The 12,228-nt window shown below is 34.9% G+C and overlaps 1 protein-coding gene across 1 annotated transcript in view; it reads right to left on the reverse strand.

Moving 5' to 3' along the window:
* Positions 1 to 8,988: 8,988 nt before the first annotated feature.
* The window catches only part of LOC137615190 (leukocyte receptor cluster member 8 homolog), a 51,121-nt gene continuing 47,881 nt past the window's right edge, over positions 8,989 to 12,228 (reverse strand). Inside the window, exon 11 of the mRNA XM_068344833.1 lies at positions 8,989 to 10,591. Coding sequence (XP_068200934.1) covers positions 10,423 to 10,591 — 169 coding nt within the window. The 3' untranslated portion in view covers positions 8,989 to 10,422. The remainder of the gene's footprint in view (positions 10,592 to 12,228) is intronic.

Here is a 12,228-nt window from a genome sequence, read left to right on the forward strand (position 1 = left end):
ATCTATGAGTTGGGTCCACAGACTGCAAATAGCTAATGATCCCACCACTGCTAGAGTAATCTACAGACACCCCAAGAAACTTTATAGTAATACGACCAGAAAAACTTTCAGAAAAGAAAATCTAATCAAAACTACTTCTGTTAAAAAAAAAAAAAGGCAAAAAACAGTTACAAGCTTTATATCTGTTATAAATTTTTTTTTAACAAAGACTCCAGTAAGAAAAACAACAAGGAGCATATGTAATGGCCTTCAAGACTGCATTAATGCTATGTAAAGAAAACTTGTAGAGACCTACCAACATAAGTATCTTGGCAAACAACAACCTTCCTATTTGCATGCATATTATGAATCCACATTATCAATTTACTGATACATAGAGGCAGTGATATACAAGACAGTATTCATCAAAGGAGTACTTGGGAGTATTCGTACCCTAAATGGGAAGAAGTCCTTGTTCGTTGGACTTCATTTGGGTGGCTATAAAATACAGAAGGCCATAAGGCAATATGTTAATTCTGTAATCCAAAAAACCCCCACCAAATTTTAACTCAGCCACATAAGACCAAACAGTCGACATAGATTTATATCAGATTGACCTTGACTTGGTTTATGAAGGTCATAAGTTTATGACAACTTGTTACATCAATAGGCTCGTGTATAAAAATGTAAGTTTATCGAATTTCTTAGCTGGAATAACTAGGGCAATTCTACAGCTTTTGGGTAGAATACCCATCTCCTAATTCCTTAAACCCTATTTCTGTTTTAAGATGGGATAGATCCAGAAACATAAGGGTTTAAGAAATAACATTATTTTACATAGAATCTTCTTGAAAATAATAAAATGTTAACATTAGTTGTTCAGGAAACTCACACCATCTACCAATGGCACAACTAGAGTAGAATTCTAAGATGGTCTAGCCCATTTCCTACCACACAGGATAGAACCAAAACAGAAAGACACAGGCATAAGCTAAGCTTGCTAGCTAGGACTGAAGTGCATGGAGCATGGAATCATCATTCCTTTACCTGTAATGATGGCTTTCTAGCCTGAAGCCAAGGTTCATAACCAATGGATTCTGCTTATCCAACCATTAGGACAGTTCCACTGATGAGGTCCAAAACCTTCTCCAAAAATAGCTTTTAATGTAAATTTTTTTTCTGACCATGAGCCCCTTCTCCCATGCATAAAGCAAGGATTTTGACAAATAGTAGTAGTAATCACGAGGTTAGACAACAAAATGAGAGAAATCTAACGAAATATGGATGAGGACAAAGTGAGAAATAGGATACGCAGACATTCTGGGTCTACCTGGGAAGAGAGAGAGAGAGAGAAAAAAAAATTACCCATTTGACAATACTCTTCCCCCTCACAAAAATTCAGCAGGGGACAAGGAATTCCACGTTAAATATTTGTGACATTGTCACAACATTCTCTCAATAAGTGGGACAATGTCCAAGGGATCAACAGCTAGGACCATTCTCCATTCACATGGGACGTAGGAGTATCAAGGCAACTGATGACAATTCTGCAGGCAAGTCTTTGGTCCTTAAAAACTTGCTCAGAGACACTAACTGTTTCCATCTGATTTCTTTGCATTACGTGACAGGTCTAGTTTTTTTCAACATAGATCTCAAAATCATAATGTAGAAACCTAGACAACCTGAGGTAAGAACCAAAGGTATCATTTGATTTTATGGAAAGTATTTGACCAACTGGACACAGAAAACTTTTTAAAAATTATTTTCAAATGCTTCAAAGACATTTCAAGAAATCCTGGATAGTGTATTGCAGAAAATTCTCATGAAAAACCTGGAATTTTATTTGGAAATATTTTCTCAACACTAACATGTTTATCTTGAGAAGGGGTAGCACTAGAGAAAAAACAATATAGTCACATTCAAACTATAACTGGTAAATTGTTGATAACCCCTGTGCAAAAGAACTACAACCTTACTCACTTTATACACCCACGAAGAAGACTCATAAGTAAAAAAAACCACTCCAGAGTACTGTCATTAGACAAATCATCCCTTTTTTGCACGCACTCCTGGATCCTAGACATCAAGGAGTTTCCTCTCCAATATCTTTCATCTTGTCTATTTAGCACTTCCTAGATAACTGTTTCCTCATACCTACCAGCACTAGTGAATCATACTTTCATTCTAAACAATCATGCTAACCGTTTAACCCTTTCTACATGATTTATCGGTTACTCTTTACTCTTCTTAGGGCGCGCATACTATACAACCAATTAACTTATACAGCTACAATTCCCTAACTTTTATTTGGATTCAGCAAATAAATATCACTTCCAATAAGGAGAGCTGACAATTTTCTTCCCCAATCCCCACTTTGGTATCTTTACACTATACTTTATAACTTTTTCTCACAACCAGCTACATTTTTGCTTTACCTCTTCTATAACTCATTATCTCTTCTTGAACTTTCATCTTCTGTTATACTTAATTCCAACTATCAAAATCAACTGTTTCCAATTCTTTAGGCTTCATAATTACATTCATTGATCCATCTTTGAGATTATCTTAATCCTGCTTACATTCACTTTCAATATTTCTCCTTTAACAGACCTTGCTAGTTTTTTCCATTTCTATTCCCTATACCCGCACAATATTATTTTACCGGTCTCTGAAACAGCCACCACTCCACGCACAAATCATTTTCATATCCAACATCACTTTCGCTTCTGGCTTGATCTAAATTCTTGCATCACTCGAGACATGGGCATTGAATGGTTGGGGAGAACCTCTGGTGACAAATAAGAGAGCAAGATTTCTACCAAAAAATGTGTAAAAGTTTTCAACATGAAAATGTAATCAGCTCTAAACTTTGCTGCTATACCATACATCCCAACACATGTATTGCTTCTATAAATTCCAATAAGCCTTTCCTGACTCATGTATACAACATAAATTATTATTATTACTATATAAGCTACAACCCTAGTTGGAAAAGCAAGATGCTAAAAGCCCAAGTGCTCCAACAGAAAAAATAGTCCAGTGAGGAAAGGAAATAAATAAACTATATAAGAAGTAATGAACAATTAAAATAGAATATTTTAAGAACATTAGCAACATTACAGTAGATCTTTCATATGCTGTATAAACTTTAAAAAGAGACTTATGTCAGCCTGATCAACATAAAAACATTTGCTTAAAGTTTGAACTTTTGAAGGTCTACCGATTCAACTAACCAATTACGAAGATTATTCCACAACTTGGTCATAGCTTGAATAAAACTTCTAGAATACTGTGTAGTATTGAGCCTGATGATGAAGAAGGCCTGACTATGGCAATTAAGTGCATACCTAGTAGTACAAATAGGATGGTACTATCTGTGAAGATCTGAATGTAAAGGATAGTCAGAATTATGAAAAATCTTATGCAACATGCATAACAAACAAATTGAATAACAGTGCCAGCGATTAATATCTAGATCAAGAATAAAAAATTTAATAGACCATAAGTTCCTACCCAACTAATTCAGTTGAGAATCAGCAGCTGAAGACCAGACAGGAGAACAATACTGTACTTGAAACAAGGTAGAATGATAGAATTAAAACACTTCTTCAGAATAGATTGATCCCTGAAAATCTTACAAGACTTTCTCAGAAAGAATTTTTTTGTGCAATTGAAGAAGAGATAGACCTTATGGGTTTCTCAAAAGTAAACTTATTGTCAAGCATCACACCCAAAATTTTAAGTCATCCAGATTTAAAGAAACATTATCAATGCAGAGATTCGGATGTTGAGAAGCCACTGTCTTCAACCTAATTACATTCACACTTTGAGTTTGTTAGGGTTCAACTTCATGGCCCATAATTTGCACCATAAACTAATTTTAGCTAGATCTCTATCAAGGGATTCAGCAACCTGAGATCTATATTCAGGAGATGGAATTGATGCAGAGTAGAATCATCTACATATCCAACAAGCTTGTTTTCTAGACCAAACCACAGGCCTTGTGTAGAGTCTGAAAAGTAATGGGCCAGGGACAGTACCCACCCATTGACAACTGTTTGAATTTGAAAACAAGGACCTCATGATTAACAAAGTAAAAGGCAGCACTAAAATCAAGGCCAATCATACAACTTCCTAACAACAATCAAGGGATTTCTGTACAGCATTGGAGATTATAAGAAGGGCATCAGATGCTCCTTTTACTTATCAAACTACTGTAGTCGTACAAGAATTTTAAGAAGAATATTTGCACACCATCTCCCTCTTTTAATTCTACACATTATTTACTCTATTAATTCTTCTGCCACCCTACAGATTTATAGCATGCACCTTATCTGATATAAAGCTTCATTTACACGAGTCAAGTATGTGCGCACATAATTTGCTTCAAGTAACTTGAAGTGTGTAAACATTACACTTGACCAATATTTTGTCGTAGTCAAGTAAGAATGAATGAATAATTTCAAGTTCTCTGGCATCCTGACATCGAAGGTCATTGATGCCAAACAAGTCAAGTAAGAAGCAAGTTGTCCATCAAGCTGAAGAACAAGCGAATAAACATAAGGTCTGTTTTGAGGCAAGTTGCTTCCCTTCCATTCACCACTGGCAAGCTACTTGCCTTGTGTGAGCATGCACTTGACAACCTTTATCTTTCATTCTAGCTCAGTTGCAGGACAGACGTTGTGTCCAACATAGGAATTCTATTACAGTAGGCTATGTGCGCATTATTGTTTTATGTATTCAGAAATGCCTGCAAAGTGAACTGAAGATGTAACATGCAAGTTTCACTTGTGTTTGTAGAACATGCATACTGAAATATATCAAAATAATGTGGAACAAGAGTGCTCTCATTGACATATATGCAAGAAAATGGAAATTGAACACTATACAATTAATGATGTAAAACAATCAAAGTTTAAGGACATTTAAACATGAAAAAAAAATGGTCAGTCATTCTACCAAATTTTCACAACCATAAGGGGTACTTTAGCTTAGTCCTTAATAGAAACGTTCCACAAGTCTTAAATTGGGCATTTTCACTGGAGTTCATTCTCAGCTCAAACTTTTCTAAAACCTTTCAAGAAATCTTTATCCTCAATAAAACTACCTAGGACAGAATCTGCTCCACATAGCATTTCTTATGCTATGATTCGTTTGTCAACTAATCTCTCTTTATACTTATTTCCATGAGGGATTTCTTATATTTTTCTAAACTCAATTTCTACTCTCTCCCTTCTGTCTAACTACCATAGCCCTACTAATATAGTCTTGTACATGAGTTTTGCTCTAAGCATTTGCATCTGAAATAATCTTTCAATTCCTTACATAACCATTTCATTCCCTCTTACATCCACAAAACATTTTAGCTGACCTCATCTTGGAATTTTATTCCTTATTGCTGACCTGTCTTCATTGCATTAAAAATATATGTTCACACCTCTCTGCCATGAAGAGTATTCTCTTATGCAATATAATCTTACAATAATTGGAGACTTGGACCCAAGTGTATGTCTTATGTCCACTGTAAGTTGCTTATGTTTTGGTGAGTACGTGAAAGGTTTGGATAAGTACCATAAAAAGGGAAGTTAAATTTTTCAGCTCGTCACACGATGGATAATCTGAAAGGTATGGCACAGCACTCGGGCTGAGGAGGCTATTTTTAGAGCTAAGGTGCAATTAAAGAAAGAGGAGGTTCAATTGCTGGAAAATTACAATAGCAATTTTTAGTTTCAACAAGTTGTTTGGCTCTTAATAGAAAATGATGAGTTATTCATGAAGACGTTCCTTTGATAAAGCTTTTGGTAGAATAGTTAACAGAATTTGGGTAATAAGGACCAGAAATAGAGCATAGGAGACAAATCAATAACAAGGTGCAAATTATGGGAAGACCTTGCAGTTGCGCAATGAAGTAAGGGTGCAGCTAGGGGTCGAACAGAAACTGCAAAGACTTACTAATGTCAAGAATATATCATGTGAGGTACACTAACATCACTAACCAAAAAAAAAAAATCTTTGAATTGGGTAAATGTCCCAATAATGGCCCTGGGGACTAAGTCAAATAATTTAGCGAGTGGTTGGCACGTAAAAGGCTAAAGGTATGTTTTTCTGATAAAATGTCTGACAGTTGATTACTGGGACCAGCCTATTATCTCTATTTAGACAGATATCAAAGTGACAGACAGGAACAATATGTCAATAAAATTAGGCTTGGCCTCCAAATTAGGGCAATTTGAATTTCCAGAAAGGACAAAGGGCCATAAACAACTAATCAATATTTAGCTATCCCAACCAACTTGCCACATACTTCTAGTGTAAACATGAATAAGATGATAAATCTCAGATTTGGCCCAATGCTGGGACAAAGGAGGAATTCAGCATCAGGGCTAAAATTTACAAAACATCGCAGTTGTAGTAGGAAATAAAAGTTGAAAGAGGATTGAAAATAAGATGGCAGAATGGAAGTAGGAAGAGGAATAGCAGATGACTAAAAGTGAATGAAGCCAAAAGCCTAAAGGACGCTATCGAGATCAGGAAGTAGTGCTAGTGTACATAGATAGCACTAACACCATATGGGGTACAGTAAATAAGGTGGGGAGGAGGTCATGAAATTTGAGGCGAGTTTCTTAGCATCTTGGAAGTACAACAGTACTGGACCCGAGGTAAACTTTTTCAAATTCATAGGTGAGAAACTAATTTAGATCATAGTAATACAATCACCTTTAAAGAACTGGTGTTGCAGTTAAGATTTTTCTAATTATACAAGCTAAATTAATTATTTCAGACAAGTAAAACATGTGGTTTGTATTTTCAATAACAATGTACCTAAATTACAGGAAACTAATCAATTATAAAGGCATTCTCAACCAAAATAAATACAAACTAAATTAAATGATCCCTCACCTGAAAGTCTTGTTAATACCTGCCAACCATCCTTTATACTTTTCAGACCTTATCACTATTGAGAATTAACTTCTACAGTAGTTATGAACTTATAATTCTGAAAATCAAAATATTTATAAAGATTACTGATAGAAATTTTTTTTTTTTACTCAAATTCAATAAAACATCTAATTTTGATGTGAGAAACATAAAATAGTTTAATCTGCAAGATAAAGAAAAAATTAAACCTAACAGCAGCAACCCACAATTTTGCTACTGATGACAAAGGTTCATATAACAACCCTATGTTTTGAAACTTTTTGAGTTCATCATTTGTTAGAAACAACCAAATCCAAATTTGTTAAGTTCCATGAATTTAGGCCATAAGGTTGAGCAATGAGGACTGGAAGACCATGTACAACTGGGGGAAACTATGAAGTTGAATGTAAAAAAAATTGGATAGGATGGTGGTAAACAAGATACTGTATGGGAACAGGTTACGTAGTAGGGTAAAATGTGATGCAGGTAAGGGCTGAATAGATCTAGAGTAATGCCTATACTGTAGTGTAAAGCTTAAGGGGTATTGATCCCACTCCCCATAGGGGGTATACAAAATTTTGTCTACTACCCCCATCAAGTCTATAAATACAAGACTACTGTATACTGAAGTTATTTTCCCCAAATTGCCCAATCTAAAACACCAGCCAATCATAAGTGATGTTAATGGGGCTCAACTTAATGAAAAATAACTCTGCTGTGTCTACAACTAACCACCATCTACAGTACTACCAGTCTCATATCATGAAAGCATTTTCTCGCTTTAAGCTTATGGTGAAATGAAACTGTTACACATGCTTCGATATACTTGTATAACTTTAAAGGTTTAAATACAAATTATATAAAATTAAAACATTCTGTATGTCATGTAGTTTTGCTAAATTAATCAAACATTTCTAATTATTCTATTAACTTAAAATTCAATTTAATGTGAAAGGAAAGCCTAATTGACGAATGGTTGAAACCACTAAAAACTCAAAACTTTACTTTTATTAATTGTTACACAAAATCTATTACTCATGACCATGCAGAGGTACTGTGCCTTTACATAAATACTATTAATTGATCTGGTATGCAAATTCTCATGTCCTGCATACTGTATAACCACCTTCACTGAATAAAGAAATGGAACTGGAAATTAAAACTCTTTGATTGTCTTATTAATTTATTAGGAATAAAGTTTTATGTACAAGTCATATAATTTACGACAGTACTGTCTCTTTGAAACACCATAAACATTGGTGTTAAGGTAACAAATACTCTACGTATGAAGCACACATATCAAAAAATACTTTTGTAATAAGCTATTAAGGTTCTTGAAAGGAAAAGCCATTTACAAAAGATGTGATTTCTAAAATAAAGAAGGCTTATCTTGATAAATATAAATTAATATACAGAGCCTTGGCCTTCTAAGTGCTTACTTCATTATTCTAGTTCAAAATTATCCATACTTATCAAATATGGAACTTCTAAGAGATTATTCCCTTGTACTAGTTTATGGCAGGAAATTAAAAGAAGCCCTTGATAATATATTGCAGGGAAATTTACCTAATTCCTTACAGAAGGTAATGCAAGACTTTTAAGTTAGCATATTCTACTAACAAGATTTCATTATCAGAACACTGTGAAGTTCTTTTTCCCTTTTTTTCAAATATGTGTTTCAAGAGCAATCTCAATAAAATTTTTCCATTATTATGAAACACTGACAATTGCAATATAACAAACTTTATACAAAACATTGTTTCCTCACTACACGAACACTACAAAGAGTACTGTAAACTGGAATGCCATAACTAAAGTGAAGGAATTGCTGGAAAATTGGAAACTTGCTTGTGTTGGCTCGATCAACAACACACCATCAGTGTGGGAAGTGCCATTGTACGACCTGACACCGTTGTTGTTGTCCTGGAACTATCTTGTCTTTGATGACCGGAAACTTGTTGATTGTAGAAAGCATACAGGAACTCAGGGGGTTGTCTGCTAAAAATACTTGTGAATGCTCCATCAGTTCTGATGTATAGGAATTACGAAATCCAAAGAGGCACAACACTTACCCAAAAAATTGTTGGTGGGCATAAGTATACAAAAAGAACCTTGGTCTGAACTTCTTCCCTTCAAATATGACTAGCCTCTAAAAACATTAATCCGAGAAATAAACGGCTGATCTCCGAACTGCCGAAAGGTCACGTTGAGAAAGACGCGAAAACTTCAACTTCCTCAATGTCCTTATGAATTAACCAACAAACAACCCTGTTAGACAGACTCTATCAACACAAATAACTTTCTGTTGTAGGCATATCTCCACCACACTGAACTTCGTTGGATTTTCACCGTCTTGCCTCAAGTTCAATAATAATGATCTCCATCCAATCTTTCAGTCTCATTTACTTCATCAGACTAAGAATGAACGACATGAAATAAAAATCTGTGATGATGGTGGAGGCGAGATTCATGAGAAAAGATGATTTATGAAAATGAAATGTAAAGTTGCAAACATCCATTTCTTGTATGTGCTTACAGAAATGTACAGACGATACAGAGTAGGGTAAAGAACGGCATACCCCAAGCAACCATCAACGGCAATTCATGGCGTCGTGAAGATCCTGAGGCGTCGTGAAGACCTTGTAATTTACAGATGATCCCGAGTCGTCGTGAAGATCCACAATTATGTAGTCCTGGAGTTACCTGAGATTACAAACATCTCCCCAAAAGAGTGATTATCTTCTTTGGTAGCCTTGAAAATTTCTTTTCCTTCTGTCATGGCAGTCCAAAGATGATTTTCTTCTTTGGTAGATCTACATATCAAGTTAGTTAAGTTGTACTCACTTGAAATATATTACTAAAAAACTCCATACAACTGGAAGCACATACGCCACACTCACACGTAGGAACAAATGACAAAGAAGAATGTAGACAGGTTTGTGCACAGGCAAAGATGTGAAACCATTATATCTACCACTTGAGGCAGATCAAGTGATTACATCCAACAAAATTCAGTGATCGAGAAAGCTCATTTTGATTTCCTTAAGATAGTCATAACTATCCGAGCAACAGCTCAAAGTCACTGCACAGCGTCCACTTGAGTCATTTGAAACTTCATTTGATTGACTATCTTGCACAACAATATTTTTCCAAAAATGCCGACACTAAATCATAACCACTTCATTACGGTCCAAACCACTTATGTAGACAAATATACACAATGTATGGTTCTAAATTGGTTCTACTGCGGCACTAGCGCCTTCCTAACCAGATGGATATTATAACGGCAGCAACTGGAAAGAACAAGGTCCCACCAAATACCTTTAAAAGGTTATCTATTTTTGGGGTCCACAATTATAGTGACAGAAGAAATAAGAGGACACCATCTTCCTTTTCATCCAAACCACCACACGAACCCACATTCTCCAACATGGTAGATCTGGTCGACTGAACAAAAAGATCGTCAAATGCAAGAGAAGCAAACAACATCAATCTTTGTCGGTGACGTCATATCTTTCAGACAAGTTACTCTGGCGCAGGAACATCAACTACAGCAGTTTTACAGTCAATCTTGATTTTTGAAGCATCTGTATAAGTCAAACCCAAGCCGCCTTCAAACTTTTCCCAATCTTCATCTGCTCCCAGAGCCAACTCCGACCTAACAAAACTGACTTCGATACTACCCGGCCGATAGCTAAAGAGAAACAAGAAGAAATAATTAGGAACTAGAAGTGATGTTCATCTTCTTATTTATCTTATGCAGATTAGAAAAGCGGTCTTCTCTAACTGCAAACACGTTCTGAAATTACACACAACATTGTAATAATGGAGTTTTACCATACTGTATTTAATTCTATGTCACTTTTTACACATTTTAATAACATTATTGGATGATATAGTCATAACTTAAGTATTTATGACACAAAATTTGCCTGTAAAATTACACTTCCACAAGTCATTGAAAAATAGACGAATCATGACAGGAAACAAACATATTTGTTGCTATAGTGAGTAAATAACTATACTGTAATAGTCTTGAATTTTCATTATTGTCCATAACCAACATGCTAATACAAATGTGCCTGATTCCATGTAAAAATAGCATAGGTAACAGTTGTCATTATCATTTGCATAGCCAAATACAGTAATACAGATAATGAAGCATGAACAAACTTGCGTCCAAAGCTTCCAAAAATGAATATAACGAGAAACATTCATTTCCTCCTACATACACCTAATCACAGGAGTATGTTAATAAGGGCCAAGTCTAAATAACAGCAGCATACATACTTTTGTCAAGTAATTAGACACCAGAAATAGCCAACAATACAGCAGCTATATACTTGTGGATGATAAATCCATGAAAGGGGGTAAAAGATACCCTAAACAGTACATAATGACTTGTAAGAACATGATCTATGGTAAATATTTTGTAACTAAAAAATGGAGTATCAGAGCCGTGCACTACGATCAGTGTATCTGTAAATGAACAAAGCAGGCAGCTTCTCTAACAGCACTGTATCTGTTTTTTAATCTGAAAGTTGAAACCTAATTTGCTGACACTCTACATTGATGCAAGAATAATTTAGCCACTCGAATAACAGATGTACTGCCAAGTGTTTCTTAAGGTCCAAATTCACTGTCAATCATGATTGTACAATATGTGTTTGTGCATGCATACACACTGACAAAGGTTATGCTTGCACAAACACAAATATTGTACAATCACGACTAACATTGTATTTAGGCCTTTACACTATCAAGAAATCGGACAGTAAATCGGTAAGTTGCCATGGAACAATATAAAAACTTCAAGACTCAACTCGCTACTACAGAGGAAGAGATTCTGGTTTGTTTGTTCTATATAATGTAGGTATAACTTGACAAGATTGTGGAGACTACAGTGGCAATGAGGAAAAGAGTTATAAATATGCTATCATGAAATACTGCTAACCAGAAATATTAGCTAAAGAAAAATAAGAATCAACAATGCACAACTTACAAGGCTTGTGGCCAATTGAATATTACCTAAACTTGTGTAGTTAAGACTTTATAATAAAATATAGCATTCTAACTACTGTAGTACACTGCACCCAAGAAGCAATTATTTTCAATTTATTGCCTAAAAGAATTATATAATTGATTTAGTAATATTCTGAGGACTATGTTTAAACATTAGTAAAATAAATGTACCTACTAAATTTTGCTATTAGTCAATGACTTGCTTCAGTAAGCTAATGAATAAACAATTAATAGTTATCAACAAAACACTGCTGTTTGATTCAAGGATGTGTTACAATATTAGAAAAGGAAAAATATAATACTGCACTG

The sequence above is a fragment of the Palaemon carinicauda genome, chromosome 21 (assembly GCF_036898095.1).
Source record: "Palaemon carinicauda isolate YSFRI2023 chromosome 21, ASM3689809v2, whole genome shotgun sequence".
NCBI classification, from domain to species: Eukaryota; Metazoa; Arthropoda; class Malacostraca; order Decapoda; family Palaemonidae; genus Palaemon; species Palaemon carinicauda.